The following is an 18,159-nucleotide window of genomic DNA, read 5'->3' as shown; positions in this document are numbered from 1 at the left end:
CCTCCAGCAGCACTGGCTTCACCCTATGCTTTGCTCCCACAGGCGAGACGGCGGCACCCATGCATTCCCCGCGCTACCCCAGCCCCGCCGAGCTGGACGCCTACGCACAGAAGGTGGCCAACAGCCCACTGACCATCAAGATCTTCCCCACCAACATCAGGGTCCCCCAGCACAAGCACCTTAACCGGACGGTCAATGGCTACGACACCACAGGGCAGCGCTACAGCCCCTATCCCCTGCACGCCGGCGGCTACCAGGGCCTCCTGGCCATCGTCAAAGCCTCCGGTAAAAGCGTGGTGAAGAACTCGGAGGGGAAGCGGACTAAGCTCTCGCCCGCCCAGGTCGGTGTCGCTCCCTACCCCGCGTCAAGCACTTTAGCTCAAGGTCCCTCCTGTGCCGGGCAGCTGAGCTACCACGGTGGCCAGAAGCAGCTGGAGGGCCCCGTACCCCCCAATGTGACGGTGGCGGCCTCCGTGCTGCCGCTGGCGGGCAGGAGCCTGGCCCTGCCGCCGTCCAACCTGCCCTCCATCCAGAGTATCATCTACCAGATCAATCAGCAGTGCCAGGCGCAGGGCGCCCAGCCGGGCTGCCCGGCCGTGGTGGCCACCAACCCCAGCCCGGCCAAGCAAGGCGCCTTCGCCGGCGCCACCGCGTACGCCAGCGCCGTCCTGCCAGAGTGCCGCAAGGGTGCTGAGCTGGCGCTGGGCTCCAACCCGGCTGTGGCCCTGGGACCCAAGGCGGGCATCTACCCCGAGGGCATGGACTACCTGGTCTGGCAGCAGAAGCAGCAGCAGCACCTGCGAATGTACAGCGGGGGCAGTGGCGGCGGGGGGGCCCTCAGCAAGTCCCCCGAGACGTGTGCGGGCGCCTCGCGCCCCTACGCCCTGGGTGGCGCGGCCGAGAAGGTGAGCTCGTCCCCCTTGAACTGCATGCACGGCAACTTCTCAGTGGGGCAGTACTTCGCCCCTCCTTGGAACAGCATCCTTGTGACCCCCAACAGCGACTGTTACAACCCGCCGGAGCTGGGGGCCGGGCCCCGCGAGCTGGGGGTGCCCCCCACCGAGGGGCTGCCCAGCAAGACGCTCTGCAATACCTCCATCCTCAGCAGCAGCCTCCAGTCCCTGGAGTATCTCATCAATGACATCCACCCGCCTTGCATCAAGGAGCAGATGCTGGGCAAGGGCTACGAGACCGTGTCTGTGCCAAGGCTCTTGGACCACCAGCACGCCCACATCCGCTTGCCCGTCTACAGATAAGGAACCGATGCTGCTTTTCCCAAACCCAGGGCGAGGACTTTGGCGCGAGCCGTGCTCCCCTCCGGCACCGTGCGGGTACCGGACCGTGGCAGCGAGGGTGGGGGGACGGGGAGGGGGGACACGGGGTCTGCTGCCGAAAGGGCTCCCGGGACACTGGCATTTCACCGGGGTCCCCAGACTGGATACACCCGCAACCCACTGGAAGCCGAGGACGAAGGACCGCTTGTCTATAGAGCTCAGAAATCATTTTATCTCCACGAATGTGAACAGGGAATTGCTACGAGTTGCTGCTATCCAGGGAGAGGAGGCTCGGCTCCGCGTGCCTGGCCGGACCCGTGCGGGCAGAGCCCGGTGCCGCGGCTGGCCAGAGCGTCTCTGGCAACTGGTCCCAGCCCGGCAGCCGGCCGGCGCGCGGCGGCCGCAGGGAGCTCGTGCCTGACCTGTAGCTGAAGTCCGTAACTTGCACTGCTTTGATTAAAGCTAATAATTGGGGACAGTCTGGAGGCTATTTAAGAAAAACACTTGAAAACTTGAACAGATTTTTTTTATTTTATTTTTTTTTTTTTAGTTGACTAGGCTGTACATCTACGTGTTGGCTGCTACAGAGTCTCCTCCTGCCCCTCTTCCTCCTCCTCCTCTCTCCCGGCCCCGCGCTGGCCACCAGCTCCTATTCCCACTCAACTGGGAGGTTCGGTGCCCCTGTGCCGGGCACCCATCGGGACCCCCGGCCCCTCTCCCATCCCACGGCACCCCCAGGAACCACCCCAGGTCTCACACTTCTAGGTTCTTTTATTTCCCCCCATACTGTCAGTTCTACCTTGGTTCTCGGTTAGAGGCGACCGTGGTACCAGGGGCACTCACATACCTCCTTTTTTCTCTCTTCTTTTTTTTTTTTTCTTTTTTTTTTTTTTAAAAGAAAAGAAAACCAGTTCCAAAATACTCATTATGGTCCGTTATTCACTATGTGTAATTATGTGTTTAATAGATTTATTCATTTAAAAAAGGCTCCGCACCGCAAAATACGAAGTGTTTTGATGTTTAAAAGTTAAAAAAAAGAAAAATACCCCTACGAAACCCAAGGTGATTGTGCTCGGAAAAGAGGTACTGTATCCCTGAAAGGCCTGTTCAAGCACTAAGTGCATTTACAAATCTCTGAGAATGTTTTTTTTTTATACTAAAATTGACCATTATATTCTACTGTGAGAAGTGCTGGCTGCACTATATTGTTTTAAAAATGAGAGAAAACAAATGGAAAAAAAAAACAAAAAAAAACCACACACAAAACCCGCAAGCCGTGTGTCCGGATGGTGTTTTTCCCAAAGTAAAACCAGGATATCGCTGGACATGTGCTCTGCAGTCTCTTTGCTTCGCTGTGGCTCCCCTCCTTCGCCAGAGCCGGGACCTCCCCCAGCTCCCCGCCTTTGTCTGGCAGATTTTTAGGGCACGGAGGAGCACCTATAAATAACCTGCTAATGACACTGAGCCATTAATCCGGCCCAGGCGCCAGGCTCTGCCTCACACCCAAAGGGCGGCCAGGCAAGGTGGGCGCACGTGGGCCAAATCCCCGGGGATTAGGGCTGCGGCCCCGCATGCACCCACAGGATGCTCACCCCAAGGCCCGGGTGATGGGCGCTGGGAGCTGGGTACCAGTCCCATCCCGGGACCCGCTGCCGCCAGCGGTGCGGTGCTGGCATCTCCCCTGCTATCCATTACCGGTGGCAAGTTTGCCACCAAGTTTCCTCCCAGCAGGAGGGCTCCTGGTGCTGGGGCAGGATGGGGGCTCTCCAGTGGCCCTGTTCTGGCTTGGGTGGGGGGGGAACTGCTGTCCCCTAACCCAGACCACCACCCTGCTCTGCACAGGCAGCAGCTTCCCAACCCAAACAATGAGCCGGTTGCATTAGGATAATAGTATTAAATCCCAAATAGCTCCCCGGCCTCCGTGTCCCACGGTGGTGACATATGGCATGCCATTATCCCAGCCGGGGAGGGGGCTGAGGGCAGCGGGGGCTTGGCTGCCCGCTCACACCCCTGCCCATGGCTGCTTGTGACCCCCAGCAAGGCTGCGAGGACACAGGCAGGGGGCTGCTTTAGCTGCTCCCCCCAGCCCTGCTGGGGATGGGGATGGGGCAGGGACGGGGATGGGGATGGGGATGGGGAAGAGGACAGGAACAGGGATGAGGATGGGGATGATGGGGATGGGGACAAGGACAGGAATGGGGATGGAGTGGGGAGCAGGGATGAGGACAAGGATGGGAACAGGGATAGGATCAGGGACAGAGATGGGGATGGAGACGAGGGCAGGAACAAGGATGGGGATGGGGACAGGGACGGGGAAGGGGACAAGGACAGGAATAGGGATGGGGATGGGGATGGGGACAGAGAGGGGGATGGGTATAAAGACAGGGATAGGGATGGGGACAGGAACAGGAATGGGGATTTGGGACAGGAATGGTGGCAGGATCAGGGGTGGGGACAGGGATGTGTATAGGGACAGGGATGAGGACACAGCCGTGTAGCCACACGCACCGAGCTGCCCTGTGACCGTGGCTGCAGCCGGGGAGCACGGCTCCATTTGTCTTGTTTGCTCTCTTACCATAACCGTGGCGCTTGTGGTTCTGCTGATATTTATGGCATGCCGGGAGGGGACCACTCCGTCACCGACAGCGAGCGGCGTGACAGCCGATCCAGGGAACAAAGAGAAATTGGGACAAAAGGAAATTTTCACAGAGGTTAATGTTATTGTGTGTGTGAGGGGGTGGTGTGCCATTGCCTGCCTGCACGTTAAAATTAGACCGGCTGAAGGAAGGCATTTGCTTAGATCTTTGTCATTAAAAAGATGCCACATCAAAAGAAATGTGAAGCTAAAGCACAGCGGTGCTGATGCGACCCTCTGTGCTGGGCACGGGGCAGCAGTGCTGGCTGCATCCCCTCCATGGGGCTCCCCCTACACTGGGGGCTACCAAAGGCAGGACCCTACCATGGTCAGGGCTACCTGATGCGAGGAGCCTTGCCGGGGGCCCCAGGAAAAACTTTGCTCCGTTACCAGTGCCCCTCGGCGCGGGGGAGTCATTAGCGGTGCCTCCATCATATTGCCCACATCACCATAAATCAGGGCGAGCGGCTGGGAGCGACGGCGCGATCCATCTTGCAGGTCTCAAAGTCATTACATTTCATTAGGAGGTGCGCGGGGTTTTATTATTCAGCAGGTTAATTCTCCCCTCGGATAGCTGCTTCTTGGAGGAGGATTGCACTGCGCGCAGGAAGACTTCAAATGTCTAATGCAAAATAAATGGGTCCCTCCTTGGCGGGCGCTTGCCTCCAGCCAGGACTGCTGCTCTGGTGGGCGCAGGTGAGTCCGTGGGGACCCAAAATGCGTGCAGACACCGGTTGGAGATGGGGCAGGGACTCCTGAAATGCATCCCAGCACCTAGGGCAAAGCCACTGCCACCCATAGCCCTCCCACACCCCGGCAGGGCACAGCACCCACCAGTGCTGCAGGAACTCACCCAGGGCAATGATGCCATTTTTGGTCTGCAAATAATAATAATAATAATAACAACAACAATGACAATAATAATAATTTATAAGGCAGGTGTGCACGAGGCTGATGTTAAACTTAGCGGCCGCCTTTGCTGTTTGAGAGTGAGAAGAGACAGGCAGTATAAATTGCATGGCTGCAAAAGGACTTAAAAAAATCCATTTCTCATTTTGATTGATATTAGCTTCACAAATTAAGCTTTAGATTTATCTAAAAATAAATTTGCTTCTGCGCTCCGCATTCTGGATGACAAGTGCTTTTCTCTTCCCTTTGTTGGGTTTGTCATCGCTGGCAGGGCAGCACGGGAAGGGGTGGGATGGTGGCTGTGCCCAAGCACCCCCAGCCTGTCGGCCCCCAGGGTGCCCCCCCCCACCTCTGTGGTCATGCCTGAAGGCAGAGGGTGCAATAGCTCCGGGCTTTGCAGGGCATAGAAGGGCCAAACACAAGCCCTGCAGCCCTGAACGCAGCAGAGGCACCCTGTGCCTGGGTGTCCCCATTGTCACCCAGCCATGACGGGGTCCAGCCTGACGGTGCAGGGTGCTGGGGCACAGTGATGCCCACTGTTCCTGCACCCCAACCACTTTAAACCCCTCTCACGTGCAGCCCCTCAGCTTCGGGACACTATAGAATTTGCACAGGAAGGGAAAAATAGGGTTTATTTCAAATTACGCTGGAAAATTGCATCTCCAGCGCTGTAGCTGGAGGCAGCCACAGCCCAGAGCCCACCTTTGGCACACCGGGTGGCCGAGCCCTGTGTTGGGGGTCCCCCGGCCCTCAATACTGCCCAGCCAGGGCTGGCTGCCCTGTACCCAGGGGGGCTGGCTGGCCAAAAGCAAAGTTTATTATTTTTAAATAACAGTTGGGGTGAAAGAGGGAGCTGGCTCAGCTCCTCACGCGATTATGCAGCATGAGCTGAGAGCTGAAACCTCAGCCTCTCCTAAGTAGTGATAATGAAACTTATTCATTCCCTCACCCTGGGGAAATACTTAAACCACAATATGAGAGATATATGTAAATCACATTTAAACGGAGACAGTGCAGTTAAAGCTAACGGCGAGTAATCAAGTTTGAAGATGAAGTGTCTCCTTTTCTGCTCTATCATTTGCTTAGTGAGCTGGGCTGCCTGCAGGGCCCTGGCCAGGGTCCCTGCCACCACAGCACTGTGCCATCGTGCCACCGGTGCCACCCAAATCGGTCCCTCAAACCTACACAGCATCCAGCTGCAAAGAGGCGACTACACCGTGGGAGGTGGCTGTGAAGGGAGATGAGCGGAAAAGGAGTGTCACGGTTAGAGGTAAAATGGGATGGGATGGGATGGCATAAAGGTGAAAATGGGATGGAATGGGTGTGGGGGGATGGGAACGGGGTGGGATGGGGATGGGAGTGGGGTGGGATGGGAATGGGATGGTGGGGTGGAATGGGATGAGAATGGGATGGGATAGGGAGAGGATGGGATGGGATAGGATGGGGTGGGATGGGATGAGATGGGGAGGGATGGGAGGAGCCTGCCGAGGCAGTGCTGCCTCTCCTGCTGCCCATCTTGCCGGGAGCTCATCCTGCACCTGCCAGGCAGCACCCAGGCCCCAACCCCCAGCCCCACTCCCTGCCCCACAGCCGGGCACCGCAAAGACATCCAGGCAGGAGCGGGCCAAGCACAGCATCCTGCGGCCCCATGTCCCCCAGGCTGCTCCCCAGCTGAGGATGGGGTGAGGGGTGCACAGGGACACGGGGGAGGGTGCCCAGCGCAGTGGCAGCCCCTGGGTTTGACCCCCGCCCGGCCCCCCCCCGACCCACAGCTGCCCGGCCGTGGGGCAGGACCCCCGGGGCTCGCGCTGCCTGCGGGCCGGCCCCGCATTGCGTGGTGTGTGGTGCCCTCCAGTGGAGCAGAGGCCCCGGCCTGCGCTGTGCGCCCGGCACCGCAGCCGTGCACCGCAGTTGTGCACACCGCAGCTGTGCACATTGCAGCCGTGCATCGCCGTCATGCACCCCAGTCGTGCACCGCAGCTGTGCACCGCAGCCGTGCACCGCAGCCATGCACCCCAGTCATGTACAGCAGCTATGCACCACCATCATGCACCACAGCCCTGCACCCCAGTCGTGCACCACAGCCCTGCACCCCAGTCATGCACTGCAGCTATGCACTGCCATCATGCACCCCAGCCATGCACCCGTCATGCACTGTGCCATCATGCACCACAGCCATGCACCCCAGTCATGCACTGCAGCTGTGCACTGTCATGCACTGCAGCCATGCACCACACCTGTGCACCACAGCTGTGCACTGCAGTCCTGCACCCCAGCCATGCACCCCAGCCATGCACTGCACCCCAGCCATGCACCGCAGCTGTGCACCACAGCTGTGCACTGCAGTCCTGCACCACAGCCATGCACCCTCACCATGTACTGCACCTGTACACTGCAGCCATGCACTGCAGTCATGCACCATAGCCGTGCAATGCAGCCGTGCACCATACCCGTGTGCTGAAGCCATGCAATGGCAGCCATGAACCGTCAGGTCAGCACAGGGCCACCAGGGACAGGATCTCCCATCTCCTGGGCAGGAGGGCTACACAGGGTGCTGCTGCCAGCCACGACCCCCACCTGCTGCGTGGTGCAGCCCTGCAGGGCTCAGCATGCACGGGGTGCTCTGCCCTGCGTCCTATGGGCTTCTGCCCACTCTGTACCACCACAGAGCCCTGCCAGGCTGGCAGCAGGCTCCAGACTGCACAGGGCACCATGAGAGGGACTGTCTGCAGTGAAGCATGAGTGTTGGGTGGTCATCCCCTGCTGCACGGCATGGCACGGCACGGCATGGCATGGCACGGCACAGTGCAGGGAGCAGCGGGCTCCTGCCTCCCTCCTGGAGACCTGCCTGCAGCGATGCTCTCCCAGCCGGAATCAGTCAATGCCAGGAGGAAGTGGTGGTGGCAACTCAATGTTTATTACTAAATAAATAACCATATAAATCTTGTGCAAAAATGTGTGGCAAAAACCATTGGCCTCGGTGGGCAGAGAGGGCTGTGCTCCCCCCACCCTGCCTGCAGCAGAGGTTCCCAGCACCGCACGCCAAGGGCCCCAGCGCGGCAAAGCAAGGCAGCAGCGCTGGAGCTCGTCTGTGCAAGCCAGAGACCCCCAGCACTGCTGGGGCAGGGCCAGGACCCTCCGTCCGGGCTGGACACCGGCTGGCAGAGGGCCGGAGGCTGTACGAATCCCTGAGGAGCAGACAAGCACCGTCCAGCCCAGTCCACAATTCCGCTGGCCGTGCCAGGGCCATGCTGGGGCCCGGGAAGAGTCTGTCGGCTCCCAGTGCCGCTGTGCTAGAGCGGGGAGCTCGAGGCCTGGCCGTGCCGCCGCTCCCGCGTCTCCGTCGTCCCCACCGTCCCCAGCGGCACCACCACCTCCTCCGGCTGGCAGCTCTTGTTGAGCTCCACCACACGCGGCACCACCGTCGACCAGCGATCTGCGGAGACGGCAGGGGTTTGTCAATGTCGGGAGCTCACTCCATGGTCAACCCATGTCCACTCTGGTCAATCCCATGCCCACTCCATGGACAACCCACAAGTGGCGGCTCCCCACTCCCCAGTCAGCGCCATGTCACCCAGCCCCCAAAGCAAATCTGCTCCTGGGGCTCACCAGAGGCTGCAAGCAGCATCCCAAGGGATGCTCCCAGCCCATGGCACCGTGCTCACCTACCCGCAGCCCCCAGGGGATCCTCCCAGCCCATGGCACCGTGCTCACCTCTCCGCAGCCGGCCCACGGTGTGGGAGAAACCGTAGTACTGGTACGTGTCACTCTTGCCAGGGTCCTCGCTGATGATGCCCAGATTCTGGTTCCAGTGGGACCAGTTCACCTCATCCACCCTGCAGGGAAGGTCAGACACAGAGCGGCTGGGAGCCAGGGTGGCAGCTCCTGCATCCCTGTGCCATCCCACCACTGGCAATGCCACCTGCTTCCATAGTACAAATTACCCAGCAAACAAACACACAGTGCTGGCATCCCAAACTGCTGCTCGCTGCCATGGGAGAGGCTCGGCTGCTCCCAGTCCCCAGCTCCTGACGGTGCCTGCCTTTACCTGAAGCACCAGCGGCGGTCGGGTGTCCCGTCGGTGCCCTTCCCCACAGTGACCATCTCCCCCGAGCGGAAGGCTCTCCGCAGGAACACTGGGAAGGAGCGCTCGATGTCCAGGATGGTGGTAGCCCACTGCAGGCGACACCAGGGACCCCTCAGCCACTTGAGGATGGAGGCATGGGGACCCCTCACCCAGGTGGTGCTGCTTTGAGGGAGCCTGGGGTGCTGGGGTGCTGTGGTTCCCCTGGGCACAGGCAGCCCCTGGAGCCCCCTGCCCAGCTGCGCCCAGGGTGGTACCTGCAGCTTCCAGATGTGCTTGCTCTCCTTGGAGACTTGGCCCACTGTCTCACCCATGAGGGCGATGAGCATGTTGAGGAGGAGCACGAAGGTGAGGATGATGTAGGTGACGAGGAGGATGATAAAGACAACAGGGTACTTGGCACTCTCGAGCATCTGCAGGTCGCCCATGCCAATGGTGAGCTTGAAGAGGTCAAGCAGGAAGGTGCTGAAGGTCTGGCTGTCCCGGCAGGAGGGGTAGGTGGGCACCATGCAGTTGGACTGCTCCTCACCACAAGACTCGCTGCTGGGACACGGGTTGAGGAGGGACACCAGAGCTGGGGGAGAAGGGACAGGGACGGCAAGTCCACAAGGGCAGCAGCAAGGACAGGGTCCACAACGAGCCCCCACGCAGCTCCACGGTGGCCAAGGCCTCTCTACCACAGGAGGAGGCAAAGGCTGAGCCCGTGGGTGGGTAGGATGGAGTGAGGGCTCTGCATCCCCCTGCCCAGCTGTGCCGTGCCACACCGCAGGGCTCATCCTTCCCCTGAGCCCCAGCTCACCAGCTGGGCACCTACCTGACGCGTAGCCGATCATGAAGAGCAAGTAGACCAGAAGGAAGCGGAAAAGGTCTTTGAACAGGATCTGCAAAGTGATGGAGAGTTGGGTGAGATGCGCTGGTCCACGGTGCCTGGCCGTGTGCCAGGGCAGCATTGCCAAGCCATGCCACAGGGACAGCCAGGCTGAGAGCAAGGCATCGGTAAGCCACCAGACACCCTAAAGAAAGCACAGCAGACCTTCCTTTGGGGCCACACATCCACAGGAGGACCAGCCCTGCTAGAGAAAACAATTTCCAACCCCACCAGACCTTCTGGATCATGATGCTGTAGGTCCCTGTCAGCTTGAGCCCCCGGGTGAAGTACAACGCATTCATCCAGCCCAGGACCAGCGCAAAGACCATGACGGCCAGGTATGCCTCGATGCCACCCAGGTACAGCCCCGCTGTGATGATCACCAGCACCGAGTAGATGAAGCTGGAGGAGAGCCAGGGTCAGACCCTGCACCCACAGCTACCACCAGCTGCTGCCCCTTGCAAGCCTGGGGGTGCAGTGGCTTGTGGGGGCCCCGGGGGTTCCCCACATACTAGAGCAGCTGGAAGGAGCCATCTATGAAGAAGGAGTTCACACCTGGGCACTTCTTCATGAACAGATCTTTGATCTGGGGGAGAGAAGGAGAGGTTGGCGGGGCTGGGGGAGCGAGCCCCTGCTTGGCAGGGTCCCAGTGTCTGGGGGGCATCGTAGCAGGGGCGGATGCCTGGGGACATGGGGCTTGTCACTCTCAAGTTGCTCCTTGCATGGAGACCACAAGGGTTCAGCCACCCCACAAGAGGACACCCTGCCTCACCACACTGACGTTTGTGAAGAAGAAGAGGATGCCAGTGAGAAGGGTGATGATCTCCCCGGCCAGGCGCAGGTAGTCGACGGTGGTGGTGTATGGGTAGGGGGGGCTGTGCAGAAAGGACAGAGCTGAGGGGCTCCACCATGCTGGCATGGGGAGACCCAGCAAACCCCCCTGCCAGGAGATGCTGGCACACGGGACCGTGCCACGGTGCCATGGGACTCACGGGGCCCTCCATGGGACGGTAGTAGGCAACAAGGGTGAAGATGACCATGGCACAGAGGTAGGAGACCACGCTGATGTAGAAGGAGACAGCCCCAAACTTGCGCCACTTGTCACGCAGCAGCTCATTGATGGGCTCCACGGCCAACATCTCGTGGCGGTTCTGGTGGGACACAAGTGCCATCAGCAGGGACTCAGCCCCCTGCCCCCCCCCCCCCCCCCAGTCTCCCCCAGCCCCTGTGCACCTCGATCTTGCTGTTGTAGACGAGGATCTCCAGCACAGACACCTCCTCCCCGCAGGTGTCCAGTGAGGAGAGGTCGTAGAGGGAGGAGTAGACGGGGCCGTACGCCCAGTCCTTGAACTTCCGTGAGAGGTGCCGGGCATCCTCATCAGTGATCTCCCGCCGGATGATGTGCTGGAAGATCTGCCGGAGGGAAGACTGCTCACCCGTGGGTGGACCCGCACCTGACCTGCTCAGGGCACCCTGCTCTCCTCCCACCCCACCCCAGATGCATCCCCTCCTGCCACTGAGCACCCCAATCCACCCCCTACAGCCCAGTCGGTCCAGGGCAGTCCTGGGGTGCTGCCAGGGTGTCCCAGGGTGCAGGGACACCACTTGTGGGGCAGTCCCCAGGATGCTGCAGCTTTTTTACTGCCACCGCCGAGCCCTCGCTCCATCCTTACCACCTGCAGCATTTTTAATGACCCCCTGCCCGCACCATCAAAGACCAGGGCAAGTCAGGGGAAAGGATGGGATGTGCTGAGGGCCTGGGGTTAGTTAGGAAAGGGATGGAATGCAATAGGGGGTTAATTAGCCAGGTTAATAAGCTGCACATCCAGGTTTCCAACAGCATCTGCAGATAGAAGCCGTGCTGCTCGCTGCTGGCAGGGACGTGCACCGAGTGCGACAGGGCTCAGCCGAGAGCTGGCGGGGGCTCAGCCCTTGCAGCCGGGCAAGGCAGGGCAGGCAGCTCCCAGCTCTGGGGGGGGTTGCTGTACCCCGATCTTGCCGGTCTTGGCAGCCATCATGAGGGGGGAGAGGCCATCGTTGTTGAGCAGTGCCTCCAGATTGGTGTCGGGGAAGAGCTTGGCGCACTTAACGAGGAGCAGGTCGTACATCTTGGTGACAAACTTGGTGTTCTCACGGGTGTTGTCGGCGATGGCGACCAGGGCGTGCAACACGGTGTTGCCGCGGGAGTCCTGGCGCCGCAGGTCCGCTTGCTTGTGCCCATTCTCCGTCAGGTAGTGCACAATGTGGGGCTGGTTGGTGCAGGCGGCCAGCGAGAGGGGCAGCTCACCTGTGGGGACAACATGCCATCGGGGCACCGGTCACCCTCACCCCGCTGTGGGAGCATCCCTGGGATGCAGCCAGGGCTCCCTGGGTGACCCGCTGGCTCCTTCCCTGCTCACCAAAGTAGAAGTAGCCGCCCTCATCCTTGGGCTGGAAGAAGCGGCCGCGGGCCTGGGCGTGCACGTCTGCTCCCTTCTCCACCAGCAGCTCCACGTAGTGCTTGCAACGGCGCTCAATGGCGATGTGCAGGGCTGTCTGACCTGTGCCGCCAGCGCCCATCAGCCACCGCCATGCCCTGTGACCTCCCCCGCATCCCCAGCCTTCCTGAGGTACCTGCTGCTCCAGTCCCCAAGCCCCCACGGAGCTCCCCAGGTTCCTCACAGCTCTGGTCCCCAAGCCCTTCCAGGGTCCTCCATACTCCCCAGGGTCCCCACTGCTCTGGTCCCCAACCTCCCCATATTCCTCCATCCTCCCCAGGGTCCCCACTGCTCCAGTCCCCAACATCCGCAGCATCCTCCCTAGAGTTCCCTCTGCTTCAGTCCCCAACCTCTCCACCATCCTCCATCCTCCCCAGGGTACCCACTGCTCCAGTCCCCAACCTCCCCAGCATCCTCCATCCTCCCCAGAGTTCCCTCTGCTTCGGTCCCCAACCTCCCCAGCATCCTCCATCCTCCTCAGGCCCCTGCTGCTCTGGTCCCTGAACTGCTCATGGTCCCCCATGCCCGGGCAGGGCTGGCAGCAGCCCGGTGCTCCCACACCTCGGTAGTAGACATCCCTGAAGGGCGAGTTGATGAACTCCCGCATGTTGCCCGTCTTCTCAGCGATGTCAAGGAGGACGGGGATGGTGTCATTCCTGCCCCCACTCAGGTTGAGCAGTGCCTTGGGCAGGCAGGTCTTCCCAGTGGAGGGCTCTGGGAGTGGAGGGTGCTGAGGGGGGGCCAGGGCAAGCCCCCCAGGCCATGGGGTGCCCAGCCCTGCACCCCTGCACTCCCTTACTAAATCCCTGGCTCCTCTCAGGCTCTGCACGCTGCAGCTCCCCATGCCAGGGCTGTGCATCACCAACCCCACGGGGACATGGGGACCACCGGTGGCATTGGCACAGCCTCAGCATCACAGGTGTCCCAGAACAGGGCCAGCCCCAGGTCCTCACCTCGAAATTCCTCATCTGTGAGGCGCTTCTTGTGGGTGAGGAGGAAGGAAAGCAGCCCATCCAGGCTGGCCGGGGACCCACGAGAGACGATATCGAAGAGGATGGGTCTGTTGAAGACCTTGAGGACGGGGGGTGGGTTGGGAGCCGGTCCCTTCACACCCGGTGCCTGCTTCCTGCGGGAGAAGTGCCAGCACTAGGAACCGGAGCCACTGCCTCAGTTTCCCACTCGTGCAATAAACTTGAGGTTGCTCAGCTGCCAGGTAAGGACACGGGTACCTGGGGGCACCCATGGGGATGGGGCAGCACCCACAGCCACAACAGCCAAGTGCTCCCAGCATCCCACCTCCCAGTATCACTCATGGGGGCTGGTGGGCACCTTGCCAGCCAGGAATGGGTGGAGGACAGATGGTGGCTGCCCCAGCCGAGAATTTCAGGGGCTGAGGGCACACAGGGCACCCCAGCCCCCTCCACCCACCTGCACCCCTGCCCACCCAGGGGGCTGAGCTCCTGCTGGGGCACGGGGACACCCCAGCTCCCCCAGGCTGGGCTGCATCCCTAGGGTGGGAACATTGGCGTGGGGCCGCGGTGGCCACCCCAGGTGCCCAGCACAGAGGGGCATTGTGTGCCCAGCCACAGGCTGCCCCCCCGGCTCCGGTTTCCTGGCGCGGGGAGGGTGGAGGCCTCCTGAAAAGCCCTTTCATGCCGGGAGCCAGACGGCCGCACCGGCCAGGGGAGCGGCTGGGCACACAGAGCCTCTTTCACAGCTCCAGCAAGGGGGAAGGGGAGCCGTGCTCCTGGCCCCATGGCACCGTGGGGCTGCAGACCCCCACACCACGGCACGGCGTGGCATGGCACAGCCCAGCGCTGCCACTGGGGATGGCTGGGAGCTGCTGCCCCAGTGGCACCCCCTGCCCAAACCACCCCAAAGTGCCACTTGAAGAACCAGGGGGGGGTCTGTCCCCAGCTGCCGGGCATCCCCATCCCCACCATACTGCACCCAGCACGCCCGGGGTGCCCCCCACCCTGTCACCCCCCACCAGCACCGGGGTGCACAGGCATCCCTGTACTCACTCCACAACCCTCCTGCGCCAGCGCTTGTTCTCGCTGGGGTGGTGGCGGTAGGTGCCGTAGTCAAAGAGGGAGTCCATGGGGGCTTTCTTGGGCGCGGGGACCACAGCTGACTCATAGATGGTGGCCTCCAGCAGCTCCATGGGCTTCGGGGCACCCTTCCGGAAGGCCCCGTGGAATTTCATGCGGAGGTTTTGCTTTCCATCGCCAGTGCCAGGGGGACCCCGGGCTGCCTCGGCAGGAGACAGTGTGTCCTCGCTCTCAAACAGGTTGGCCAGTGAGGAGAGAGGGAAGGAGTCGTTCTGGAGGGACCCGTCATCCCCCAGGCCCTCCCCAGCATCACTGCCACCAGCACGTGGAGGGTCTTCGGCGTCTGCCATGCTCCCCGGCCAGAGGGATGGGTGCAAGCAGCCTGCCTGGGCGGCTGCAACCCCCAGCTTCTTCCACAAGAGCAGGAGACCTGGCAGAGGAAAACCCAGTGTCACCCCCAAACAATGCTCCCCATCCTCTCCCAAGGGCACTGTGCCCCAGTGCTGCCCAGCCCCACGGTGGGAGCAGGTCCCACACCAACCACAGCAGCCCAGGGTCTTCTCCTGGCCAGTCCTGCCTGCCCTGACTCTTCTCAGCGCCCACCTACCCAGCTGTGGGGACCCCTCACGTCTGCAGCACTGCTGGCTTCAAAGTGCAGCCGTGATGTCCGAGGGCAAGCCCAGCCCTGCTGCGGTCAGCTTGGGTGCAGCCCAGGACAGGGCACAGAGCGGACCCTGTGCACTCTCATCTGCCGCCCAAGGAAAAAAAACATTCCTGGATACACCCTGTGCCCTGGGAAGCACCAGAGGCAGCCGGGAGCTGCCACTGCAGCGGGGCTGGGAGCAGGGCTGGGGCTGGACCCCAATGTCCCGCTGCTCCCAAAGCCGGGGGGCTCAGCGGGACCCGGCTCTGGGTGCCTGCAGTGGCCACGTTGGGCACCAGGAGCGGGACAGACATGGCACAGGGAGGCTGCAGCCCGCAGGACGGCAGCAGCAGTGGTTAGGACAAGAAATTAAGGGTTCAGATTGCCCAGAGGGAAACAAGGCTACAGGAACCGTGCTACCAGCCAAGCACCACACCGTGCCACCGGCACCGCCATGCCCTGCCTGCCAGGTCCCACCGGGAGCATGGGCAGGGGCACAGGCAGGTGGGTGAGTGACCCTGGGCTCTCCCCAGCCCCGCTTTCCACCAAAACAACAGCCCTACAAAACACAAACAACAGCCCTACAAAACACAGCAGCGTTAAGGCTCAGCCCAGCTTCTGCTTCTGGGGAACTCAGCTCTCCCTGCGGGTCCCAGGACAGAAAAAGCAGCCGGGAAACGTGTCATTTGCTGCTGGGCTGCAGCTTTGTACAACAAGCCATAATGGCAGGCTGGGCCCTCCCGGGGCGGGCAGGGATCCCTGCTGGATAACCTGCTTCTAATTAGGCAGCATGTCCCACCACCGCCCGGGGCAGCCCCACGATGCTCCCACGGACACAGGGGATGAGGGCTGCAAACGGCTTGGGAATCCTGCAGCAGCGGGTGGCCGGGCTCAGGCAGGGGTCCCCTCCTCCCCACTGCCCGGAGGACACTCCGCAGGTTCAGTGCAGCCCCTGGAGCTGTGGGGTGAGCTGCAGAGCCGACACTGTTTCTCCTCTTTGCTGACTTTCCTGCCATCGCCCTCTCTGCAAGAAATTCCACAGGCACCTGCCAAAGCCCACAGCTCACACACCCCGACCCTGGGGCAGCCGTGGGCCGATTTGGCCCTGGATAACAGAGCAGAGGGGATTGCCAAGCAGCTGAGCCTGCAGGCGGCGTGGGGATGGGGTGCCCGACCCCTCGGAGCTGCACTGGGGACCCCAGCCTCAGCCAAGCACAGCTGCAGGGAAAAGCCCAGCCACCCGGCAGCATGTCACACGCAGCCGTAGCCCAGGGCACAGCCAGGGAGCCACCAGCACGGGATGTGGCTCCCTGTAGGAAGCACCGGAGGACATCAGCTGGGGGTCTCAGCGGGGCAAGAGCCCAAGGGAACAGGGGGCAGAAGCAAGGGGACAAGTGGAAAGGGCAGGTGGGGCCGGGAGCTGGTTTGTGTGGGAAATGACAGCCTCGCTGGCCAGTGCCGTCAGCCCAGGCACTCCCACGGGCACAGCCACTGCCAGGAAAGGTGTCGTCAACGGGGTTTTATTTGGTTTGTTAGTTATTTGGGGTTTTATTTTTCAGACTTCCTCACCCCATGGAATAAATGAGTGCAAAGCACAGCTCGCCGTGTGCCAAGGCTCGCTGGCACACCCGCAGCTCTTGCATCCAACACAAACCCTCCCACCTGCCCCCTCAACGTGTGCTCCCACCTCTCCCCAGCTTTTCCCCAAGCTACCTCCCAGCCAGACCAGTATCCCTAGTTAGTCTCCCACTCCAGCCCACCACAGGGGCATGGACACTGTCACCAACACTTGGATGTGCAGGGACGTGCCCTGGGTAGGTGGCTGGGAGGATGCCCCATTAGCAGGTGGTCCAGATTTTGCCACATTGGTGTTCCTCAAACTAAAGTACGATGGGCTCTGGGTAGGAGCAAATCTCTGCAACCACATCGTGTTCATTTTCAGCCCCCCGGGAAACCCTCATCCGGAGGGAACCAGCCGCCTTCCAAAATAAACTGCACCGCCAGGGCCGTGCTCACCTGGGCCAGAGCCGTGAACTCAGCACGGTCCAATGGGTGAGTTGCAGAGCCATTGGTAACCCCCTCCTCAAAGCTCACGTGGGAATGTACCCAGCACTGCACCCCTAAATTGGCCAGACAGCTCAGGACCCATCCCCGGTGCTGGGGGAGCCCATGGGGCTGCACCCTGCCTGGCCCAGCTCAGCCCACATCCTGTCCTCAACCCAGGGGCTCCATCCTGCCCACATCCCCATGTCCTGCCTGGGGGCTCCATCCTGCCCTGCTCCCTGTATTCCCCCCTGGGTTCCCATGTTCTGCCCAGGGGCTCCATCCTGCCTCTGTCCCCATGTCCTGCCTGGGGGCTTCGTCCTGCCCCAGTCCCCACGTCCCCCTCCAGTCCCCATGTCCTGCCATGGGGCTCTGTCCTGCCCCCATTCCCATCTGTCCCCCCAAGCTCCGTGTTCTGCTCAGGGGCTCTATCCTACCCTGGTCCCCATGTCCTGCCCTGGGGGCTCCATCCTGCCCCCATCCCCATGTATTGCCCAAGTCCCTGTGTCCTGCCCCGGGGCTCTGTCCTGCCCCAGTCCCCACGTCCCGTCCCGTTCCCTATGTCCTGCCTGGGGGCTCCGTCCTGCCCCCATCACTCTGTGTCCCCCCAGTCCCCGTGTCCTGGCCCGGGGCTCCGTCCTGCCCCGGTCTCCACGTCCCCCCCTCCCCGGTCCCTATGTCCTGCCTGGGGGCTCCGTCCTGCCACCGTCACCATGTGTCCCCCCAGGCCCCATGTCCTGCCCCGGTCCCTATGTCCCTCCCGGGTCCCCGTGTCCTGCCCCGGGGGCTCCATCCCGCTCCGGTCCCCGTGTCCTGCCCTGGTCCCCGTGTCCCTCCCCGGTCCCTTGTCCTACCCTGGTCCCTGTGTCCTTCCCCAGCCCCCGTGTCCTGCCCCGGGGGCTCCGTCCTGTCCTGGTCCCTATGTCCCTCCCCGGTCCCCGAGTCCTGCCCGGGGGCTCCATCCTGCCCCGGTCCCCGTGTCCCACCCCGGTCCCCGTGTCCCCTCCCCCGTCGTCCGTCCCCCCCCTTATCCCCCACGGTCCCGGCGGCCCGGCCACCCCCACGGCGGTGACCCCCCGGTTTAGCGGGACCCCGCGCCCCCCCGCTGCCGCCCCGTACCGCGGCCCGTCCCGCGAAGGGTCCCGCAGGCTCCGGCGCCACCGTGTCGCCACGGG

The 18,159-nt window shown here is 62.0% G+C and overlaps 2 protein-coding genes across 4 annotated transcripts in view; one reads left to right on the top strand and one right to left on the bottom strand.

Moving 5' to 3' along the window:
• Positions 1-2,161, top strand: part of FAM222A (family with sequence similarity 222 member A) — a 31,736-nt gene extending 29,575 nt beyond the window's left edge. For all 3 annotated transcript variants that reach the window (XM_040607670.1, XM_040607677.1, XM_040607661.1), the window contains one exon: positions 43-2,161. In XM_040607670.1, the coding sequence (XP_040463604.1) occupies positions 43-1,256 (1,214 nt within the window). In that variant the 3' untranslated portion in view covers positions 1,257-2,161. The remainder of the gene's footprint in view (positions 1-42) is intronic.
• Positions 2,162-7,726: 5,565 nt separating this feature from the next.
• On the bottom strand, positions 7,727-18,159 carry TRPV4 (transient receptor potential cation channel subfamily V member 4). The gene is made up of 16 exons (XM_040582413.1): positions 18,104-18,159; positions 14,272-14,728; positions 13,201-13,373; positions 12,809-12,961; positions 12,170-12,310; positions 11,759-12,057; positions 11,004-11,183; positions 10,746-10,921; positions 10,552-10,645; positions 10,283-10,356; positions 10,007-10,172; positions 9,717-9,783; positions 9,160-9,476; positions 8,867-8,994; positions 8,533-8,654; positions 7,727-8,254 (listed from the first exon to the last, which is right to left on the bottom strand). The coding sequence occupies exons 2-16, from the start codon at positions 14,646-14,648 to the stop codon at positions 8,112-8,114; spliced, it is 2,610 nt and encodes an 869-aa protein (XP_040438347.1). The 5' UTR covers positions 14,649-14,728; positions 18,104-18,159; the 3' UTR covers positions 7,727-8,111.

This window comes from Falco naumanni, chromosome 1 (assembly GCF_017639655.2).
Source record: "Falco naumanni isolate bFalNau1 chromosome 1, bFalNau1.pat, whole genome shotgun sequence".
Classification (NCBI taxonomy): domain Eukaryota; kingdom Metazoa; phylum Chordata; class Aves; order Falconiformes; family Falconidae; genus Falco; species Falco naumanni.
Note: the sequence above shows the minus strand (reverse complement) of the source record. Positions and strands in the feature narration are given on the sequence as shown.

Coding starts and splice junctions, on each gene's coding strand:
- TRPV4 (XM_040582413.1), bottom strand. CDS start 14,648: ATGGCAGACGCCGAAGACCCTCCACGTGCTGGTGGCAGTGATGCTGGG. Junction 10,357..10,551: donor TCCTCTTCTTCTTCACAAAC/GTCAGTGTGGTG, acceptor TCTCTCCCCCAG/ATCAAAGATCTGTTCATGAA. Junction 9,477..9,716: donor CATGATCGGCTACGCGTCAG/GTAGGTGCCCAG, acceptor CTTCTCCCCCAG/CTCTGGTGTCCCTCCTCAAC.